This window comes from Danio aesculapii, chromosome 6, assembly GCF_903798145.1.
Source record: "Danio aesculapii chromosome 6, fDanAes4.1, whole genome shotgun sequence".
NCBI lineage: Eukaryota > Metazoa > Chordata > Actinopteri > Cypriniformes > Danionidae > Danio > Danio aesculapii.
Window position 1 is genome coordinate 13,600,006 of NC_079440.1, and position 24,100 is coordinate 13,624,105.

At 35.7% G+C, this 24,100-nt stretch overlaps 2 protein-coding genes across 4 annotated transcripts in view; one reads left to right on the forward strand and one right to left on the reverse strand.

Moving 5' to 3' along the window:
• lnpk (lunapark, ER junction formation factor) overlaps positions 1-11,217 on the reverse strand; it is a 36,189-nt gene extending 24,972 nt beyond the window's left edge. For 2 of the 3 annotated variants that reach the window (XM_056459587.1, XM_056459585.1), the window contains exons 1-9: positions 11,149-11,217; positions 10,418-10,466; positions 10,275-10,316; positions 7,480-7,667; positions 6,192-6,250; positions 5,970-6,010; positions 2,659-2,742; positions 2,515-2,566; positions 1,927-2,139 (exon numbers count right to left, since the gene is read on the reverse strand). In XM_056459587.1, the coding sequence (XP_056315562.1) occupies positions 1,927-2,139; positions 2,515-2,566; positions 2,659-2,742; positions 5,970-6,010; positions 6,192-6,250; positions 7,480-7,667; positions 10,275-10,316; positions 10,418-10,444 (706 nt within the window). In that variant the 5' untranslated portion in view covers positions 10,445-10,466; positions 11,149-11,217. Of the gene's footprint in view, positions 1-1,926; positions 2,140-2,514; positions 2,567-2,658; positions 2,743-5,969; positions 6,011-6,191; positions 6,251-7,479; positions 7,668-10,274; positions 10,317-10,417; positions 10,467-10,959; positions 11,091-11,148 lie in introns of those variants that run through there. The other variant, XM_056459586.1, reaches the window with a different exon arrangement.
• Positions 11,218-16,901: 5,684 nt separating this feature from the next.
• Positions 16,902-24,100, forward strand: part of mtx2 (metaxin 2) — a 9,009-nt gene continuing 1,810 nt past the window's right edge. The window contains exons 1-9 of the mRNA XM_056459589.1: positions 16,902-17,058; positions 17,391-17,438; positions 17,615-17,661; positions 17,777-17,849; positions 20,774-20,850; positions 20,922-21,014; positions 22,411-22,449; positions 22,771-22,896; positions 22,990-23,066. Coding sequence (XP_056315564.1) covers positions 17,019-17,058; positions 17,391-17,438; positions 17,615-17,661; positions 17,777-17,849; positions 20,774-20,850; positions 20,922-21,014; positions 22,411-22,449; positions 22,771-22,896; positions 22,990-23,066 — 620 coding nt within the window. The 5' untranslated portion in view covers positions 16,902-17,018. The remainder of the gene's footprint in view (positions 17,059-17,390; positions 17,439-17,614; positions 17,662-17,776; positions 17,850-20,773; positions 20,851-20,921; positions 21,015-22,410; positions 22,450-22,770; positions 22,897-22,989; positions 23,067-24,100) is intronic.

Below are 24,100 nucleotides of genomic sequence, written 5' to 3' on the forward strand. Positions count from 1 at the left end.
ATATATATATATATATAAAGGATGTAACGATACGCATATTTGTATTGAACCGTTTGGTACGAGACTTTCGGTTCGGATATTTCGGTAGTCTCCCAGAGGACTGCAAATGAATGATAATCTTCCGGAAATCGCGCGTCTCCCCCAGTCCTTAATTACATCACACACCCCTCTCCACCACATCCCTCCCAGCTCTTCAGGTACGTTGGGCACAACCCACCCCCGCCTCTCAGGTACATCACACGCACACGCCTCCACCACTCTTCAGATACGTTGCGCGCACACGCCTCCACCGCTCTTCAGATACGTTGCACGCACACGCCACCACTGCTCTTCAGATACGTCGCGCACCATCACCGCTAACAATGAGAGTGGTGGAAAAAAACACGGACATCTGCTATGACAGTATGCTATTGTAGTGGTAATATTTGAGCATATTAACACATTTACACTGACATCATGGAATCAGTAACTGGAACTGCATTCAGACAGGCAATTACAACAGATTCGAACAGGACAAAACAAATCACCGAGGCGATCGGTACATTTATTGATGTGGATGTGATAGACTTTATTTGGAAGAGGAAATTTTGGGTTTTAAGAAAATGTTAAATGTAATAGAGCCCTGTTACATTATTCCTTCATAAGCCCATTTCAGTCAGATAATTCCTGCTATCAGATCCACTAAAATGGCAGGTGACAGTCAAATCAAGCAGATCTGTGCTGTCTGAAGAAAAAGTAGACTCATCTTTCTGAAAATAAAAAAATACTTAAAAATTGATTGAAACTGAGTTCCATATAAAATTTGATTTCCTCTGTTCATGCAAAACTTCTTACACATGCACAAATATAGGCTGCTCGAGCGCAGATTTTCTTGTGCACTCTCAAATAAATGCTGCTGAAGTGCGATTTAGTGCGTTTATGTAACGAGTATGTCTCCATTATTTATGATTGTCTCCAATAGACCTACAGAGCAGCATTAATGCTTCCTGAAGTAAAGTGAAATGACTATAAACTCCAGCAAGATAAAGTCATTGTATGCAGAGCCATAGACCCTTTATCTATACAGTATTATAGAAACTGTGTTCATCTTAACTGAAAGCTACATCGTGTTTGCTGGCCTCACGCATTGTGCAGCCCTGTCAGTCAGCATGTCACCTTAAAGGGTTAAACAAATAACACACAGCACTACTTCAATTACAGAAAAGTTAATAATTATAATTCACTTAATTTTTTTTATGTTTTGGTGTGATTATAAAGCGCTGTTTAAAAAGCCTGAATGTTTTGAACGTGAAGCTGTAATGTAGCCATGGCGGGATGAATTTTGGCGTTTCGCCCAGTCATGGAAGAATGTAGTGGAAAAAATGCAAAATATTAAGCCATTTTCATAAACCAAGCCATTATCAAATCTGATTTTTCTTACAGTACAATTATAATATACTAATGCACAAATTCAAATATAGCATTTAAAAAGTTATTATAACTACAAATGCGCAACACTGTGGTTACTGCCTGAATGTATTCGGTAACAGTTGGATAGCAGATTTAGTAGTAGTGGAGATTTGGTTTTATAATGTTTTAATCTAATAACCTAAAATTTGATGTAACTGATCAATTATAAAGTATTTGTATTTTATTGACAGAAAGGTAAGGTTATTGCACACTGAATCTGAAATTCGTCCATAATTTTCACACGTTAACCCCCCCACCAAAAAAAAACAAAAAAAACCTGCAAACCCAGAAACTTTCAGCCATCAAAAAAAATGTAATTGGGAATTATTTGGGTTTGAAGTGTTTGAGAGGTGTTTTGAAAGATCAGATTCACTGTACAAGCAGAAGGCAAAGTACTGAATGCCATTTCCTACTTCAGTGTGCAAGGACCTTAAGGATGCATATACAGCATATACTACAGATATGAGAGCACCAAACCTGATCCAGGTCCTGGAGAATATGGATTCATGCTTCGTCTCATCATTTGTTGTGGAGTTTCTGCTTGACTGGCTCCTGCAGGGGTGGATGCAGACCCAGCTAACCCTTTCTCTGGAGGTCCTCCTGGGGCGGTACGGAGAGGTGTGGCTCCCGGAGACATGGGGCCGAGTACTGGGCCTGGAGTAGCCATGGCAACATGCCTCTGTCGTAGCTCTGAAGATACAAAAACATGAACACGATATCAGGGGTCGCCACAGCGGAATGGACCACCAACTATTCCGGCATATGTTTTACACAGTGGATGCCCTTCCAGCTGCAACCTAGTACTGGAACACACATACCCTCTGTCATTCACACACACTCATACACTGTGGCCAATTTAGCTAACCCAGTTCAACTATAGTGCATGTTTTTGGACTGTGGGGCAAACGGGGGCACCCGGAGGAAACCCACGCCAACACAGGGAGAGCTCCACACAGAAACGCCAACTGACCCAGCCGGGACTCAGAGACCTTCTGGCTGTAAGGTGATAGTGCTAACCACTGAACCACCCTGAACACAATCCAATTTAAAAAAGAAAAGACAAACCTTGTCCTGGTCTAGGGGTCATGTGTGGTCTGACTGGAGTGGCTTCTGCTTCCTGTAAAGACAAATCATACATTCACCTTAAATACTGTAGCTCCATATATGAACCCAATCATCTGTCGCTCATCCAACATCACTCGTACTTACTGCTTTCTTTTTAGACTCCGGATCAAATCTCTCCAATATGAGTTTAGCATTTTTGTAGGTCTCCGTTTCCATCACCTCCTCAAGCTGACAAAAGCAGAATTTCATTGTAAATAATGTGATCTTATGCCGAGTTCAGACTACATAATTTTAGCCCAAATTTTGACTCGGTGACAGGTTTTGAGAAATCGCCGACAAATGCCTGAAATCACAAGCAAATCGGTGCTTGTTCACTTGAGTAACAAATCACACAGTATGAACTGTCAAAGACACTATCTGCGAGAATCACCGATGAGTAGGCCCACACGGAATCTGCGCGCACAGAATTCCGCAGATTTCCAGCCCATCATTAATTCTGTTTATTTACTTGAGTAAATGTGTGTAAATCTATATTTATTCATTTTTTAAATTAATTTCAGAAATATTGACTAATATGAAAATGTTCATCTAATTTATGTGCAATGCAGTTTGTAAAGTAATATTTTCAGTCTTTTAGTAGAGATATTATAGGAGAGAATTGCTTTGTTTACCAAATAAAGTGAATCTAATTCGATTTGCATTTTAAACATTAAATAAAAGTTAAAAATATATAATTTTTTTATTTCACATATTAAGGTTTTAGTCATGATACTCCCGAAATAAATTTTGCAGAAATCCGCAGATTTTTACCAAAATTCTCAGCAGAAATAGCAAAAAACATCCGCAGATTCTGCCTGGCCCTACCGATGAGTCCCAGAAGCCCGTCAGATATTTGGCATGCTAAATATCTGGAGCTAAAAAAAAAACGTTGTGGGCCTTTTTGTTTTTCCAACTTTTTTTCAGGCCTGGAAAATGCCATATCAAAATTTCATGACTTTTTCAGGTTTTCCATTACCATATGAACCCTGAATAACTCAACCAGGTCAAAAAAGAAAAAAACGTTGAGGAGAAATTGCTAATTCTCTTAAAAACCCAGGTGATCAAAATAAGTCAATTTTCTACCCCACTAAAGGCTTCTTTCTCATTATGTAGTTAATAACAAATGATATATTATGTGATCTCACGTTGCTCCAATGTCACTTCTCGCATGTGTTTGATAGTTTGACCCCCAGATAGTCATGGAGTGTGAAAACATCCGTGACACCACTATTCTGAAAATCATGCAGTCTGAACTGTGGTCTGGCATTAGACCACAAAAGCAGTCATAAATGTAATGTATTTATGCTTTAATGCCATATCAGGAGCATTGGCTAGATTCATGGCAAAACCTATACTAAATGTACAATAATAAACAACAAACATTGTACAAATAACAACGACGACATCTTTTTAAACATTTCATAAGTATAATTTTTCAAACTGAGTTTGAGATTTATACATCATTTATACACCATCTGAAATTTACAATGATGTTTGGTTTGTTAGTGTAATGTGCAAATTTTCAGGAAATCAGCCAGGCAAATAACTGACTCGGGTTTAGGCATGGGACAATAACCGTTTTCAAGGTATACCGCGGTTTGGAAAAGTCAAGGTTTTAAAACCGCCAACATTTTCTGTAATACATATGGTATGTGTAAGATTTTTTTAGTTACATTTTTTTTTGTTTTATAGGACAACAGTATCTTCAGCAGAAAAAATATCCTAAGATGCCATTTTAAATTGTAAAGAAATCTGCGTTTTTGAAACTAATGAAGACAGCAGAAGTCAAAGATTCACTTGAATTATTAAGCCTGACTTGTTTACTGTTCCAAAATTTTATAAACCTTTCAAAATAATATATATAGTTTTTATAGGGAAAAAAAAGTTTAGTTTTTTTTACCCAGACATTTAAAAACAATATTTTTTAGAGCAGTAATCACAATACCGTGATGTTTTTATCCAAGGTTATCATACCGTCACAATCTTATACCGGCCCATGCCTACTCGGGTTTCATTTATTCATCCAATTAAAAATGTAGTGAATGCTCATGCAGTATAACAAACTCCTTTCAAAAACTGTTGCTCTGGCTTTCTTGCTTTTACTTTCGCATCTCACAATTTAACTTGAAACTTATATAGTCTTATATAGGCTGAGCACTCAATCACAAACAAAGGAGGAGGAAAATCAGCAAATGTACACAACTAAACATATAAACATATGTAAACTCTACATGTACTTGAGCACTATAAATAAATCAAATTATGTTTCTTAAAGTTAGTATAGGACATTTGGCTGAGATGCTATAACTATTTAAAAAACTGTATCTGAGGGTAAAAAAAACATCCAAAATATTGACAAAATTGCCTTTAAATCATCTAAATGAAGTGCTTAGCAACTCACATTAAGGGTGTACTCGCACTATGTACGGTTGTCTTAAACCGTGCCCAGGCGCGACTGCCCCCACTCCCCTCTCCCCGCACAACATTGTATTTTTTGGCTTCCGAGCCAGAGCACACATACACCATTGATGATACAACTGTTCAGTTAACAAAAGAGAAGCGCTCTCTCTCTCTCCGTACAATAGAGATTGCTTTAGTTATATTGTTTTGTGTAATATTAAGTCGTTTGATATGCAGTGACACACAGTCAAATATTTTGCTGAACAGATCCACCACTTTTGACGCTCATAAATGTTCATGAAAGTCATCGTGCAGCACGTATTAGGAGGTTTGCTGAAGGTGCAGCTGACGTGCAGCAGGGAGTTTGTATCTTCGATAAACTATGACAGTTTGCATTTATTGAAAAGTAAGAATGATTAATAAATCCATATGAAATCCATATTCAGTTTCATACTCAGGCACGCTTTGCACTTACACTATAAGCATACCGAACCAAAGCCCAACCGCACTGCGCTCTGGCACACCTCTTCAAACCAGACCAGGGCCGGCCAACTGAACTGCGCCTGGGCCCCATTTGGAGCACTCACACTTGTCAAACGAACCAGAAAAAGGGGAGTCAAACGTGCCTGGGCACAGTTTGGATAGTCTAGTGTGGTTTGGTACACGGTTTGGTACAACCTTAAAAAAAGTGAGTTTTGATATTCAGTAGTCAACATTTGAAGTGGATCAAAACCTTTCATCAAAGTTGCCCAAAAACTATTCCAACAACACAGATTTTTCTCTTGATCTCTTGATTTTTCAGATTTTTTTTTGATCCACTTCAAATGTTGAACGCTACAGCAGACTTTTTACAGCATATCTTCATAGAACATGATTTTTATTTAATATTCTAATGATTTATGACATAAAATCTATAATTTTGACTATTCCTAAAAATATACCCATGTACCATCAGGTTTAGTGTCTCAAAAACAAGCTTAAATCTTTAAACAACATATTTGTCCCAAATCACTTACTATTTTCCGTTTTTGCGTTTTTAAATCTTCTAATTTGTCATCTGAAACAGAAAAAAAATCATAAATCAGTACATTTATAATCCTATTCAATCCAAAGCTGTGCTAAATGATAAATATTTTTTTAATGTATCCATAGACATTTATAAAGCCATCCTAAATAAAACAGACACAGCTACAGCTGAGAATAAAGACATGTAATAAGACAAGAAAACATGAGCTTACTGTTTCTCTCTGTGCGTTTGGAGAACAAGAAAATTAGCATTTTTCGTAGAAGCAATACTCTATAAAGAAAGGGAGAAAACATCACTCATACTAATAAAGTACCAACATAGCCCTCCCCTAAGCCAGGGAGTGTATAATGTGAGATAGGATATGTAAAACAGATAACATAACTGCACTAACAGCATAAATACAGTACGCATGTAGGCCAGCACGATTAAGTACTTTTTTAAACCGAAATGGCGATTTGAATGCTGCGATTATTTTGATGCGCCATCAAATACGGTAACAAGCATGTATTGTTTTTGGAAGTTCTGACAGTTCATAAGCACATTATCCTGAACAATGTGAAAAATGTAACACATTCTTAATGTAAAGGTTTTATATATCTTTACATTACAGATGCTTATTTCGGTTCATTTGCCCAATCAACAACCGTTGCTCGTTAACCAAATATTAACCGATCAGATTAATATATAATTATCACTTAATAAAAAATAATAGTAATTGGCGTGTCTATTTTGTGTCTGACACATTAAATATTGCATTTTAAAATATTAATTTCTTTTAACATGCAAAAACAGCACACGGAGCATATTAGCAATAGAAGCTAGATTTATCATCAAATGTTCACGCGCCTGCAGCGTTTCCGACAGCATAGAAAAACAGAATAAACTACATAACCTGTAGTTTTGGCTATGCCTTATGGGTGACAAACTACTGATACCTAATATAGACGAATATTTCTTTATTCTTCTCAAGACTGGATGCATCACAGTTGCTAGGATGATTTTACGTAATTGGAAGTGTCCCAGAATGCCAAAAATGAAAGTGTGGATTAATGGCATGACTGAAATCGCATCATACGAGTGTATGCTGGGGAGAGTAAATAATGAGGGAGAAGTGCATAGAAATTGGGATAATTTCTGGCCACGTTTGAAATTAGGATAAATGAGTATGTCTTACAAGGGTACTACAATTCTTATATATGTTTACAATATGCTGTTTTTCTTAGTAGAATTTTCTTGGCGTTGACCGGTGGCTGAATATGTATCATATGCAACTAATGGAAAGTCGTGAGGATGTGTAGTGTGATGTGTGTTCTTTGGCTGTTGAACAATAAAAAAAAGTTGAATTACAAAAAAACAGAATAAGCTAAACAAAAAGAATTAAAGACCTGCTCCTAAATATGTCACTTAAGTTACAAATTTAGATTCAAATCGATTGCTCCATGGAAAATAAGCCTTTTACTACAATGATATAATCCAGCAATAGTGTGCTTGTGACTCACAGTGCAGGAAAGGCCAGCAGAGGCAGGGCGGTGATGAGCCGAGCGCCCCACTGCTGGGGGAAGTACAGGTAATAAACACACAGACATGTCAGCAGGTACAGAGCGGATGAGTAGAAGAGAAGCCGGCCGACCCATAACTTCAGCAAACGCTGGTTCTTCGCACGGAACTCCTCCAGATCCTTTATGTCCTGTGAATGCAAGTGATAATGCCATATTGTAATATCTTAAACTTAGACATTATTTTAAACGCAAGAAAAACGCTTTGTAAAGTAACCTAATTTCCTTCAGATTCTAAAATTATTTGGTTTAAAGGGGACATACTATACAAAAATTACTTTTATAAGGGGTTTACACACAATTGTGTGCAATTGTCTGTAAATATAACCAGCTTCTAATAGTGAAAATGTTTTAATTTTATTTTTTATAATCACACTTCATAAAAGAAACAGAAACATTTTGATTGACATTCTCGCTTTGTACGTGTCATCAGAGGGGGTAACCCCACCCATTAGTGACGATCTCTCCCTCATTAGCTCAGGAATTTAATCTTATTCTTGAATCTGCCACTATGCTAACACATAAGCATTTGTAGCTCCGCCCCTTTTTGAAACTCAGTTGAATTTAAAGCGACATCAAAGCCTAAAAGTGGCAGTTTCAAATAATTATGAAAGATTATTTGTGGGGCATTTTGAGCTAAAACTTCACATACACACTCTGGGGACATCAGAGACTTATTTTGCATCTTGTACAAAGGAGCATAATAAGTCCACTTTAAAACATAAATTATTTGATAGACAGTTCAGATGTTTTAGAATAGAAAACATCTTTTAGTATAATTAAAATCTCAAAAAAAAAAAAAAAGTCTTTAACGAGTTTATTTTTTATGAACTAAACTAAGAAATAACTTTTATTTTGTAATTAATATTTCAAGATGAGCATTTAATGAACTGAATCTATTAGATCAGAGAGGGGTTCCCAAACTTTTCATTCTGCAACCCCCAAAATACAATGCCAGTGACTTACGACCCCCAATATCATCTGAGGTGGTTATAAATATAGAAACTTTGCATGCAGCGGTGCACACACACTCACACCAATAGGCCCAAGTCTATTATTCCTTTCATTTTTTTAAAATGTATGCGAGTGCTGTAAATGTGCCAGAAAGTTTAACCTGGTGCCATAAAATCAATCTGCTGCATCTGACGCTATTGCCGCATCTTTAATATAACGTAAATCACAAAAAAAAAATCAAAAGGCTGTCACAATAAACTACTATTTTTATCTTCAGTAGGTTATGGATAAAATATGATAATTCTAATGGTTTAATAAAATTAATAAGATTTTTGGAAATCACCAAGCGACCCCCCCCCCTTCCCACGATCCTGACTTTGGGAACCACTGTACTAGATTATCTATACTTATTTAGAAAAAGTACACTAAAACATGCATAGATTCTCTCAATCACTATTTTTTGTAAATGAATTGATTAAACTGATGTTTTATTTTATGTAATTAGCCTGCTCTACTCTTGTAAAAATCGTGTTGTTTACATTAAAAACAATCTATTTGGCTATATACATACAAATAACAAAAGAAAATTAGCAACTGAAAATAACTACATATTTAGTTAGTATGGGCTGAATATATGTTTATTTAAAAAACAAAACATTTGCATTCTTCACACCTCCTCTCATATATTTTTCTCCAGCTTTAATTAAAAACATAACTCTTATCATAATCTTATTTGATTGGTTAACAGGCTTTTCTTTACTAATGTTAAAATTACTGATAAACATGATTGAACTCATTTGATACAACTACAAACAACAATGTAAGTTAATAGATTTTTTTTTGTTCAAATACACACTGACTCTACTAAATAATGCAGAACATGTGAATACTGAACGGCGGGCATAAGCTCTGTTAGTTACAGTTGAAAGTGCAGGGTCATATCAACCATAAAGCCCTCAGGAGTTGCAAAGTGTATTCCTACAGCTCACTCTAAACCAAGGCAGTGACCACTAGCGGACAGCAAAGGTCAACCGCAGCAATCCAGTGAACAGATGGTCCTGTCAATACAGTCTCTCCACATAGACGGAGGCTTCGGGAGGAGAGCCAGGAAAGAGTAAAGCGAGGAAAGGCAGCCAGTCCAAGGGTTCAGATGATGACATGCAGCTCTGTACAGTGTGATAAGGTCACAATGGCCGAAAGAAGCCTGCTGATTTTAAAAGGGGAGGAGGATATATTGAGGTTAAGTTGGCTTTATATTCACACATTGGGACGTTCTCCTTGATAATATAATTTCAGAAAAGTATTTTCATATTATATCATAGTAGCAGCTAATGACTATTAGGCATGGAACTATAACCAGCTTCAAGGATTACGATGGTTTGGAAACGTCAAGGTATTAAAACCGCAAAAAAACAGATATACCGTTCCTAAGGTATATGCAAAGGTTTTTATTAAAGTGTTTTTTTTTTTCATGTATTGCAAAGAAATCTGTGTGTTTTGAAACTAATGTAGACAGCAGAAGTCAATGATTCATTTAAAATTATTTAGCCTGACATGTTTACTGTTCCAAAACTTATACCAGCCCATGCCTAATGACTATCAAAGTACATTATTCACTTCACAGTTAATTAAATCGTGCTAATGTTGTTCTGAAGTCATACTTGCATGCTAATTCAGACTGAATATTTAAAAGTAGCACGTTAAACAAGATAGGGATCGTTAAATGAATGGATGTGTGAATATTCAACCAACTTTACCTCAGTAAAGGATATCAGTGTACAAACCTTATCCAGTGACTCTAGCAGTTCCACGGTAGAAGGTTTGGTCTGTTGAAACACAACGTTTTACATTATTGATTATTATTATTTCAGATTATTGTTATGTCTGAAAGGGAGTGGGGAAAAGGTAAATATAGAGAAATACTGACCTTCCACCTGGAAACGATGGCTCCCATTGTCAGTACTGCAAATCCACACCTTAATACAGGGGAAAAACTAATCCAATTACACAAGTTTCACACATATTGGGGTAAAACTGGTTTAATATTCGCACATTCAGACTTTCTCCTTGATAATATAATATCAGCAAAGCAAAATTTGCTAATTCTAAATCATATTAGCAGCTAATGACTATCACTGACATTGTTCTGTGTCGATTAAATAGTGCTAATGTTGTTTTGAAGTCATACTTGCATGCTAATTCAGACCAAATATTTAAATTAGCGTGGGTGACGTCAAACAATATAGGCATACAAGTGATCACTTTGTTAAAAAATGAACAAATGTGCGAATATAAACCAACTTTACCTCAATATAATGTATCAGTCTGGAGGAAAACACTTGCACATTCATATCTACACACACAATCCTCGTTTAGAACTGGGATTAATCGTTTGTGTCAGGAACGCAGGTTGGAAAAGCACACAAAGAGTAAGTATACTCATCCGATTAATAATGTAACATTGCAAACCCTTGTTATTGCAGAGGTTGTTTCCACAGGGGCTGGCAGGAAATAACCTGCCCTCCCTTGTAGTCCTAAAATCAGCTTTGATGATTGGAACCCGTATGTATTGTGGTTTAAACATATGTTCAATACTAGAGTGTTCAATGAAGCGCGTTACAAGATACCAAATTTGCAAGAGTTCACTCGTTAACTTGCCTTTCTGCAGATGGATCGGAGGCTGAACAGGCGACAATGACGTAATCAGAGTCGTTTTCGGAAGTTAGGTTGAACCTTCAAACTAAAAGCCCCAACAGAGAGCAATAAAAGCCCCAAATAGCGGAGGACAATGATCACATTAAATTCTGCTTTAAAAAAGCGAATGAATCGGTCTTTGTTTGTTCGACAATTATAGCGAATTACACTCCAATAATAATAATAATGATAATAATAATCATCATAAAATGTTATTAAAAAATTAAGGTAATGAAATTAAAGAACGGTTAAAAACATCTTGTAAATGCAAAAATGGGAAAATTGTGTTTTTGCAGACTAGGCTATTTCTATTGCTTACAGAATAAGGTGTAGCATTCTAACACCTAGGCTAATTCAGGAAGATAGATGGCACTTTACAAAGGGAAAATATTTCTTTATGCCATCCATTTTATAATTTACATATAATATAATATAATATAATATAATATAATATAATATAATATAATATAATATAATATAATATAATATAATATAATATAATATAATATCATATAATATAATATAATAAAATATAATATAATATAATATAATATAATACAATATAAAACAATATAAAACAATACAATACAATACAATACAATATAATATAATAAATAATATAATATAATATAATATAATATAATATAACATAATATAAAATAAAATAAAATAAAATAATAATATTATAATATAATAAAATATAATATAGTTAAATAATTAAAAGCTATAGCCTAGATCTCATATTTATATCGAAAGAATGAACTATCAAAATGCACATATCCACCTCTTATACTTCACTAATGCATGTTTTATTAAACTTGTAAGTGGAAAAAAAATCAATTACACATAAAATTGCATTTAAAATAATAATGACATTTTATATAGGCGGTGCTGTTAATTATTTAATCATGACTCGCATAAAGTATAGCCTTTACAAAGCGACGGTCTAAAAATACGCACGCACACCCGCTCACAAAGAAACATAAAAAATAAAACAATGAAATAACAAGCTTTAATAAACTATACGACCTATAGTAAGGCCTAAATGTTGTATATTGTTCGCATAACACCAGTGAACAAATCCAGTCCAAATCCAAGCCTTATCCAATCTCTCTCATCCCCCACTGCATTCTTGGCTATTTTAAAAAGTCTCCAACCTACATATATATTTGTAATTATTAATAATTTAATATCCCATGATAATATACATCGCAAATGAGTCTAATTTAAACTGTAATTTCTGTTCACTCGTTTTTAGGCTGCATGTGATTTTTTTGTGCTGAAGACCATGAACGGTGATGACAAAAGAGGGAATTTATGGCTTTATTTTAAGACTTGGGCTTTCACTAGCTGTTCTTCATCACAAAATAATCGAAAATGCGCGATTTAACACGCAAAGAACATTTTGGTGATGTCCAGAAACACTTTAATGCTGCCCATTGCTGAACTTCGCCCCATATTTTGAGGTGTTTCAGGCGTTTCTGTTCCCTTCGTTTGTTAGTTTTTTGTAGATTGTAAACGGTAAGCTGGCAACGCCACTGTGGGGTTGAAAATCTGCGGTTTCTAAGCTCTTCCCAGCTCAAAAGTTGATTTACAGCTCAGGTTGTAAAAAGGGTTTTTACGAGCCTCGCGCGTCCGTCATTGGGCGTCACAGATGAGACGCGCTATACGGGCGCGCGCTGATATTGGCCCCTTCGCTTCCCACGCGCTCTGTTGCACAGCAAAGCGCACTACGAGGACATCTGTCTGGATTTCTGTCTCTTTTGTCATTTGGTCAGAATATTTGACTTCATCTATATATCTGACCCTTTATCTTATTTTTCTGTTTTATTTTTAATACCTGTTTGCTTTGATTATTATAGGTTACATTTATGTTTATTATTATAGGTAACATTTATGATTATAAATGTATTTAAAGTCTCTCTTTTTTACATCAAACGGTAAGTGCAGCAGCTAAATCATGCTTCATTTTTTTTCTTTGAGGTAGCCTAATTGCATATTTTGACTTCCAGTAATCAATCAGTCTTTTTATATCAAGATGTAGGCTGATATATAATAATATAATAGTAATATTTGACTTGATCTATATATATATAATACATTTTCTGTTTTATTTTTTATTACCCGTTTGCTTTGTTTTTATACATTTAGCTTATTGTTATAAATGTATTTAAAGTCTTTTTTAAACATCAAATGGTAAGTGCAGCTGATTTTCTTTTCTTTTTGTTTATTTTGACTTTCAGTTATCAATCTGTCTTTTTTTGTATAAAAAATATGAGGCAAAAATATTTACAATGCCATTCTGGTCATTCACGCAAAGTGTCAGTTTAGTAAGATATTAAAAAATGTAACCGTAACAAGTTTGAGATTATATAATTCAGTCAAAATGTTATGATTCTTTTTTCGTTAGCCTATGAGTAAACCTTGAATTCTTATTCTTTTGTTAAGGAACCATTTAAATCTGAAAGCGCGAGGGTTCTCTTAATTTACTACCTTACTGCATTGCGGCGAGGAGAGAGGGAGAGAAAAAAAGAGGGAGGGAGGTCGGGAGAGAGAAAGAAATGAGATTTTCTTTCTAAAGCAGCTTTATCAAATAATTGACTGAAAACAGCAGGCATATTTTTTTTATTTGAAAATAGAAAATAAATGAAACTTAAATTAAAAGTTTAATGTATACATTACATTTTACTCTGGAAAACATTTTATTTAGCCTATATGTTTTAATAGTAGAAACAACAGATATTTTCTTCAGCTTTTAATTCACCACTGAATCGATTCTGTTTAATTGTTTTTTATTTTGACAGGATGTATTCGATTTTCGAATGCGAAACATCTTTTGGCGACGCCTTTCCACCTTTTTCTCCACTGTAATTTATTTTTTTTGTGTGTGCGATGCTGTGCTATTATTTAGATGCACCATCTTTTAAAATTAAATAGTCATCTGGAAGCTTTGTTCCGTCGTCTATATATACCCTGTAGAACCGAATGTGTGTTTACACAGCACATTCACAGATTCGGTTTTAGGGGAGTATATGGACGATGCAAAAACGTCTGCTTTCCATATTAAACCTTTTTTAATTCCTTTCAAATATATATATTATTAAAAATATAAAAAATATATGAAAAAATATGATGTCCTAGTTTTTTTCTAACATCCAATAATTTTCTATAAGAAAAGCATGAGTTTATAATGTGTGTTCTGTATAACAGCTGAATTTTAGTTGTTTGCCTTTTCTTTCTTTTTAGATGCGCCGATGAAGCCCCGGGGGGAAAATCGACAGCAATAAAATGCATTCTCCAACATTGAGCTAAAATTGTCTTGTAAATGTTTCTGAATGTATTTAATAAAAAGACAGTGTACAAATGTGTCCTTTATTGTTTAATAATGAAAACATGACAATTAAATAGCTTATATCTTCATTTATCATCGTATTACTAATAATCTATGATCTAAAAATTGATTAGTTAATAGTTGATTTGGTCTATAATTAATTATAAATATTATTATATTTTGTTATATTTTACTTTATATACTCACATTAGCCAATACAGACTATAAACATTTGCAATAAAAGGTTTAATAGTCTACACCTTGCTAGTTTAAATCATTTTATTATAGTCTAGATAGCCTATATATTAATTTCTTACAAGGTTTTTCTTATTAAAACACCAACATGTTAAATTGTACTTAAAAATAGGAGCATTATAACCAGTATGCAAATTATGCATTTATGATCGAGGGGGTGTCGATTAACTTTTTTCGGTACTAGATTGGTAAAACATGCTTCAGTAAATCAAATTAATAAATGTATTTACATTATATCTAATTTATTAATAAAATGTATACGTTTTCAGTGTTTTAAGGGATATTTAGTGACTATTTTAGATGTGACTGCAGGACAAACTATACAAATTATATGCCTAATTTTTCGTTTTTGTAGGCTACATGCAGATATAAACACCTATTTTACAAGAAACATGTTTTGTGAATACTTAAGATGTCTTTCGGTGCTCTAGAACTGCCAGTTTGACTGTTGAATGATATTTTTCCTAGCAATGATTGGCGCGATTACGCATTCACATTTGTATAAACCGTTATAGGGGGATCAAATGTATATTTATATTCTACATTTTTAATTATTAGTAGTTTAATTTAGAAGTAGTTTTAATGAAATGTATACATTTTCAGTGTTTTGAGGGATGTTTTGTGACTATTTAAAGGTTACTGTATGTCAAACTATACAAATTATGTATAATTATTCTTTTTTTAGGCTACATGCAGATATTAACACCTATTTTACAAGAACCATGTTTTGTGAATATAAGATGTCTATCGGTGCTCTAGAACTGCCAGTTTGACTGTTGAATGATATTTTTCCCCTAGCATTGATTGGTGCGATAATGCATTCACAATGGTATAAACCGTTATAGGGGGGATCAAATATATATTTATATTGTACATTTTTAATTATTATTATTTAAGATAAAGATCAGAGAACAGAGAAAGCTATTCCTTACTATTAAAGGGCTGACCCCCATACATCTTGTTTTGATATACTTCAGGGGGGATAAAGCGTTAATTAGGTGAGTCAATCCCCTGAACCCCCCCCCCCCCTGTAGTTTAATACAACTTTAATATCGACTCGTACATTTTACAAGAGCTCTCAAATCAAATGAGAATAATAAGCATAATTGGTATAATAGCACCAGAATTTTTATAAATTTTAAAAAGGCATAATATTGCTGTAATTGTGCGTATCATCTTTTAAAGAGCAATTGAGATGCGACTCACACACAGTAGAAGGCGCGCGCGCGCTCTGCTGGCCCGCGCACATGATTTACAACACGCGCGCATTTGTAATGGGAGTATGGGACCGTAATGGGACCATAATGACCGCTTGCAGACACCTGCTCCTCCACTATAAAATACATTAGCACATGAATACTTCTAATATACATACACAGGGACGGAAAAATAGTTAATATGACCAATCCAGGGCGTCACAGTGGCGCAGTGGGTAGCACGATCCCCTCACACCAAGAAGGTCGCTAGTTCGATGCTCGGCCGGGTCAGTTGGCATTTCTGTGTGGAGTTGGAATTGAGTTCGCATGTTCTCCCCGTTTTCTCCGGTTTCCCCCACAAGTCCAAAAACATGCGCTATAGGTGAATTGGGGAAGCTAATAAATTGTCCATTGTGCATGTGCGTGAATGAGTGTGTATGGGTGTCTCCCAGTAATGGGTTGCAGCTGGAAGGGCATCCGCTTCCGCGTAAAACATATGCTGGATAATTTGGTGGTTCATTCCGCTTTGGTGACCCCTGATAAATAAAGGGACTAAGTAGAAAACAAATTGAATTAATTACGAATTAAAAAAGTAAATAATAGTAGTAATAATAATAGTATATTATAAAAGTAATAATAATAACAACATCAACAAAAAAATGTGCCGTAAATTTAAAGAATAATAGCATGAAATCTTAAAAAAACATTTGCAGTGAAAGGGAGAAAGGCCGCTTTCATATCAGAGATCACTTTACATCAGGGAGATGAGAGACATTGGTGAGCGCCTCGCACTCGCAGCCAATAGCGCTAGCATTAGCATTAGCCGCTACGAGTTTTTCGCTATTGGTTTGCAGGCTTGCCTTTCCACAAGCTTTGTTCACATTACGTCATCAGAAGTGGAGGAAAGTGATTGGTCAGGAACCAGGAAAAACCTCGGTTTGACGTCACTACTCTGGGACAGGAGCTTGCTTTGCCCTTGCGTAAAAAATTGATGTCTGTTGAGTTCAATCAGTTATTGTGCTTAGATTACTGTATATTTCCTCTGCGCTGTCATGTCTCTCGCTGCAGAGGCTTTCGTCTCTCAGATTGCAGGTAATGGTTACGCTTGTAAGGTTGTGCTGGAGATGAGCTGGAGGATGATTTATTTTACACACAGTCATTTCAAACAATGTTATGCTAACTGTAGTAATGTTAAGCTAATCAATACCTCTGGTCGTGAGTCTTATATGCTTATTATTGTTGTCTTTAAAGCAGTCACAGTTCTGTTCGTTGAAGTTTGTTTGCTAGCGTCAAAGATGTGAACGAAAAGTCAATAAATGCTTAATAACATAACGTGAACTCATTGTGTGTACTATGGTATTTTAGACAAGATGTTTGTGAAATTGTTGTAGTGTGTCATCCATTTTATTGTATTTCTATTGTAGCTGCTGAGCCATGGCCTGAAAATGCAGCGTTATACCAACCTCTCAAAGGTAACCAATGGGGGAACTGGACACCACATCACATTATTAGACATTTGTCTAAACATTTGTCACATTTAGACACTTGTCTTTAGTCATTTAAAACTACTAGTGATAAATAAATGAGTGAAATGTATGTATGAAAGAAAGCACATTAATATGTTTTGCTAACATTTGTTTATTTGCAGAGGATCAAATCCTGCTGTCAGATTCTGCGTCCTCTCTAGCCGTTCAGGTGAAAGCAGTGCTGCGATTGTCCTGTCGATTCACACACTCACAGACATACACAGTAAACCTGAAACTGAAAATGTTAGGTGTATATTTTAATGGGCCATGTTATTGTTTTACAGACATTCCTGAGGATGTGCGGTCTGCCAGTGCAGGTGTCATGCCGTGCCAATGCTGAATACATGTCACCATCAGGTGAGTTACTACATCCTTTCTTTTGCTCTATTTCAACTGCAAGGTCACAATTTACATAGAAAGGTGGAGCTCACCTCCTATTCTCAAAAAAAGTACATTGACACATAGGCCTGTGCAATTAATCGATAAACAGTTTCAATATTGATTTCGCCATCCAACGATTATGAAAATACAGCTATCGAGGTCAAATTATTATTGTGAATCAAAAAAAGTTCTAGCAGGGAAGACTGTGCTGTTATTTTACAATTGATTTTTCATTTCTGTTAATTTAATCTTTGCTTTTATATTACTGACTAGGGCTGTGCGATTAAATTGAATCAAATCGCTATTTGAAACGTTGCGATTAGCTAAGCGCAAGAGGCCTCTATATGAAATATATATGTATTATTTAATTTCCCCCTTCCAGAGCAAATGCGTGACTGCTGTCTGTGTGACAGACTTACTAGCCAATTGAGTGAGCAATATTTCATTCTGCCCAATCAAAATTGAGCAACAGAAGTATGTGGAACTCCCTCAATAAAAAAACAAACAAACAAACAGGACAGCGTGGACAAGTGGGATAAATTGAGGTAAAGTTGGTTTTATATTCGCACATTTGTTCATTTAACGGTCCCTATATTGTTTATGACTCTACTTTGAATATTCAGTCTGAATTAGCATGCAAGTATGACTTGAAAACAACATTAGCACTAGTTATTTGACTGCGAACAATGTTGTACTTTAATAGTCATTGGGTGCTAATATGATTTCACTATTTAGAATTTGCAAATAATACTTTCCTGAAATTATATTATTAAGGAGAATGTCTAAATGTCCGAATATAAAACCAACTTTACCTAAATGTGGGATAATGGCGTCCGCTGCTTCAGAAGCATCAATAGATGTTTTAATATCCAAGAGAAACAGTATTGGTAATATGGGAATATTTTGGTTTCAAACTCACAGACACAGAATAAAAACAGGAAATTTTTAAGAGCTGTCGCAGAATTGTTGGCACGACTTAGACATTATTGAGCTGAAGCTTGACTACAAAATTAAATCACAATCGCAATATCTGTCAAAAAATAAATAAATCACAATTAGATATTTTCCCCAAATTGCACAGCCCTGACAGTTTAATTATTTTCAATATTTTTGAGGACTTGTTTGCTTGTCACTAATATCAGTCACCTTAGTGTTCTGCTTACATACAGTATTAGTGTTAACCATGGGTCTCAAAATCAATTTTCGGAGGGCCACAGCTCTGCACAGTTTCGCTCCAAGCCTAATCAAACACAGCTGATCCAACTAATCAAGGTGTTCTAGACTCTTTTGAATACCTTGATTAGTTGGATCAGCTGTGTTTGATTAGGGTTGGGGGGAAACTGTGCAGAGCTGCGGCTCTTCAGGTATCCATTTGAGACCCATGGTGTTAACCATACATAAAGAATATTTATAGTAATTCATACTGCCTAAATTCTTGTATTTTGGTTATTGTTCAGTCCTTCCAGAATCTAGCAAATCCAGTGGGTCTTGAGATTAAAAAAAGGAAAATTGTTTGTGTAAAAGATGTTTGTGTATTTTCACAGCAAAACACAAGTATGAAAGCACATGATGCCATCTATTTTATGTAAAGCAATCGCTAAATTATTTTATTTATTTTATTCATCCAAATATACACTCAGCGGCCCCATTATTAGGTACACCTGTCCAACTGCTCGTTATGCAACTCAATGCCTTTAGGCATGTCAACATGGTCAAGACGATCTGCTGCAGTTCAAACCGAGCATCAGAATGGGGAGGATTTGGAGGTGATTTAAGTGACTTTGAACATGGCATGGATGTTGGTGCCAGACGGGCTGGTCTGAGTATTTCAGAAACTGCTGATCTACTGGGTTTTTCACACACAACCATCTCTAGGGTTTACAGAGAATGGTCAGAAAAAGAGAAAATATCCAGTGAGCGGCAGTTCTGTGGGCGCAAATGCCTTGTTGCCAGAGGTCAGAGGAGAATGGCCAGACTGGTTTTAGCTGATAGAAAGGCAACAGTAAAGCTGCGGTCACACTGGGCTTTTCCTCCCATAGACTTTCATTCATACGTACGCGAATGCATCAGACCGGAAATGCAGGGTCGTGCATTAAGTTTCGCAGTTCGCGGCGGTGCAAAGTTCAAGCTTGGTGAACTCTGACCTGTGAAATAGCATCACTTGACTGCGTGAGACCAATCGAGGATCAAAACATGACCTCTCTGGAAAGAAATTTAAAACATGGAGCAGTCGCTTGCTTTTTTTATTGTCTAATCATCTTGTTTAATCCCGCCCCTTTTCGCAGCGCTGTTTGACAGAATTTCGCACACACAAACTCTAGTGACCGCAGCTTAACTCAAATAACCACTCATTACAACTGAGGCATGCAGAAGAGCATCTCTGAAAGCACATCCAACCTTGAGGCAGATGGGCTACAGCAGCAGAAGACCACACCGGGTGCCACTCCTGTCAGCTAAGAACAGGAAACTGAGGCTACAATTCGCACAGGCTCACCAAAATTGGACAATAGAAGATTGGAAAAACGTTGCCTGTTCTGATGAGTCTCGATTTCTGCTGCAACATTCAGATGGTAGGGTCAGAGTTTGGCATCAACGATATGAAAGCATAGATTCACCCTCCTTTGTATCAACAGTTCAGGCTAGTGGTGGTGTAGTGGTGTGGGGGATATTTTTTTGGCACACTTTGAGCCCATTAGTGCCAATTGAGCATCGTTTCAATGCTTGTGTCCTTTTTTATTCTTTTTAACAAACTATTTTGTGTATCATTTATTTTGTGTATTCTTTGTTTTGCCATTTGTTTATACTATTAAAAAGGCAGTGATCTTTCATTATCAGGTTGAATGTTTAAGTTACAGCTTGTTTGAATGTTTATTATCATCTCTTCTTTTTTCCTTCATTAGGGAAGGTTCCTTTCATCCACGTTGGAAATCAGGTCGTGTCCGAATTGGGGCCGATTGTTCAGTTCACAAAGGCAAAGGTAACGGCATCCCTCAGCTTCATATGAATATGGGAATGTTTGGCTGTTGGCTGACGTTATGCTGTCCACAGGGTCATTCTCTGAGTGACGGGCTGGATGATGTCCAGAGGGCAGAGATGAAGGCTTACATGGAGTTGGTCAATAACATGCTGCTGACCGCAGAGGTACAGACCTGCTGCACACATCAGCTTGGTTAAAAAGTTGGCTTGTATTTATTTCAAAATGCTATTTATTTCCACGATCACAAAGCTGAATTATTCTGAAGGCTGAAAATGTTTGTGGAAACCATATTATATTTATATAAAGGGGATAGTTTATACCAAAAAATCCACTTGTTTTAAACTTTTTTGAGTTTCTTTCAGCTGTTGAACACAAAAAATATATTTTAGTATTTGTTTTTCCTACTATGGATGTCAGCAGTTAACTCCTTTTTAAAAATTATCTCTTGTGTTAAAAAGAAAAAAAGAAGGCGACACGGTGACTCAGTGGTTAGCACTGTCACATCACAGCAAGTAGGTTGCTGGTTTGAGCCTCGGCTGGGTCAGTTGGCGAAATTCTGTGTGGGGGAGCACCCAGAGGAAACCCACATGAATGCAGTGAGAACATGCAAACTCCACACAGAAATGCCAACTGACTCAGCCGAGGCTTGAATCAGCAACCTTCTTGCTGTGAGGGGACAGCACTACCTACTGCGCCACTGCGTCGCCCACACACATACACTATGGCCAATTTAGTTACACACAGAAATGCCAATTGACCCGGATTTTGGACCTTAAGTTATTTTGTTCGATAATCAGAATCTTTATTGTCATAGTACAAAATGCAACGAAATTACGTTTGCCCTTCCCTTCAGTGCATTCCTAAAACAACAACAATAACAACAAGAAGAGATAAAAAAAGTAAAAAGACAACAACAATAATAATCATAATACTAATAATAATAGTTGTGTGTAGAAAGGGGCAAGTGGATTTTTAGCAGCTTTTAAGTTAAAAAACAAGTAAAATGTTGGCCAGATAGGCATACAATTTAATATCCGTTCATTACTGCAACAGCTCTGGGATATGTGCTATTTCAGTCTGTTTGTTTGGACTTTTATGGTCCTGCACTGCCTCTCCGAAGGTAACAGTTGAAATAAGGGGTGTGCTGGATGGGATGAGTCCTTCTGGACGCTGCATGCTTTGCTGAAGCACCGGGTATTGAACAACTCCAATTAGCTTCAGATTTGGCTTCAGTACACTAATCTAATGTATATGCAATAAAATATTAATTTAAATGAGAGATTTGTGAGAGGTGTATTCATATATGTTAAGCACTGTACATAAAATAATACGCAACAAAAGTATTAAAATAATAATAATAATTTTAATAATGAGGTATGAACTGCAATGAAAGAGTCTGCTATAATGTTTTAAATAAACGATGAAATACTGCTTGACAATTTAGCTTGTGGACCTTTTTCAATGACACTTGTTCTCATTTTTATGTATTTTATCTTCAGCCTAACCATTTTAAATGCGGTAAACAGTGCAGTCCAATGAAACTTTGCCTCCTCTTTGTAGTTATACATCCAGTGGTGTGACGACTTCACGGCTACAGAGGTATGATTCATGCACAAGAATGTCCACAAACCACGTGTAATGCATGTCTTATTAACAAAAATACAATCACACTCTTGTTTCTTGTCCAAATATTATTTTGTTTACCCCATTGGCAGATTATTTAGCTTGTTTTAAGGATATATTATAAGGATATATTGTTTCTAGGCACATCATTTCTTAAAACAAGACAATATTTTTTGCTTGTCGATAAAATGCTTCTTGATTTAAGAGTTTTTAGACATTTGGACTAGAAAGAAGAAAAAATCTAAGCAATTTTTGCAGTGTTTTTATTATTGTTAATATGGGATGTTTTATGTTTAGATCTCCAGGCCTCGATACAGCAGCCCCTATTCTTGGCCCCTCAATCACATTCTGGCCTATCAGAAGCAGTGGGAGGTGCGCAGGAAGATTAACGCCATTGGATGGTCTGGAAAGAGCCTGGAGCAGGTATTTGAAGCACAAATGAAGTGCAAGTCATTCACTCACAGTTTGTGAGTTTTCCTTTTTTTTTAAAATCTTGTTTCCTTTTTTTAATTTTAGGTGTATGAAGATGTGAGCCAGTGTTGTCAGGCCTTGTCACAACGATTAGGAACACAGCCCTACTTTTTCAACAAACAGTATGTTTCGTGCACATATAATTAGTATTCAAATATTTTATTTTTAATCCATAGTTTGATTAAATAAGGTTTTGTTATTTTGGTGGCTGTTTTTGCCCCATTGACTTCCATTTATAACAACATTTTTTGATTGCAATGCCTTGACACTATACATTCTTGATTGTTGGTGATTTCTTTGGTTGGGAAGAGGTAGAATTAGTTTTAGATAGGCCTGTGAAAAACGTTTCTGGCTTTTATATGGAGTTCTATTAAGTATAACAGCAAATTATAGTGTGTGTGTATGAGTACACTTAGTATGGTTAAGCCTGATTTATACTTTCACCTGGAGCCGCGTCGCAGACCTCTGCATGCGCACTTTACGAAACAGGTGAGGCTTGTATACTTGATGCGTTCGCTGTTGTGGTATTCTTTACAATGACAGGGGGCGGTAAAAGAAACCCACGGTAAAATCATACGAATAAATAGAGAAGTAGAAAGATTCGGAACTGTCATATTATTAATATCATTCAATATTTTTAAACTAATTCTTTTTTATTGTTTTTATATATTATTTGAATGATTATAAGCATTTTTATAACCATTCAATTAAACCATTAAATCGAACTTTGATGCATCACTTACTTTTGTTCATATCTCGGACAGTTTTACCTATTAAAGTTTATTAAAGTATTATTGACAAGAGAGCATAGCAAAGCAAAAAAAGTACACTTGCTAAAAAATAAAGATATATATTTTTTTGATTCTGGCTAGTTTGTGTCCTCTATATATGATAAAAAGGCAATAATAGTCCAACATTCCTGACTATTATCACCAATAAAGCCCAGAAAAACAGGGCATCAGTATATTGTAAACTGATAGGTTCAAATATTCCTTCCCAGTTATCAAAGAAATAATTTGTTCCCTGTAGTTTTATATAGTTTGGCGCCGTGCAAACTGCTCGCTCGAGTCTAAAAAAAATTGTGCGCTCTGCCAACCAAAATCATGTCACACGCACCCAAAGTGAACCTCCGCAAACACAGCGATGAGGTCACATT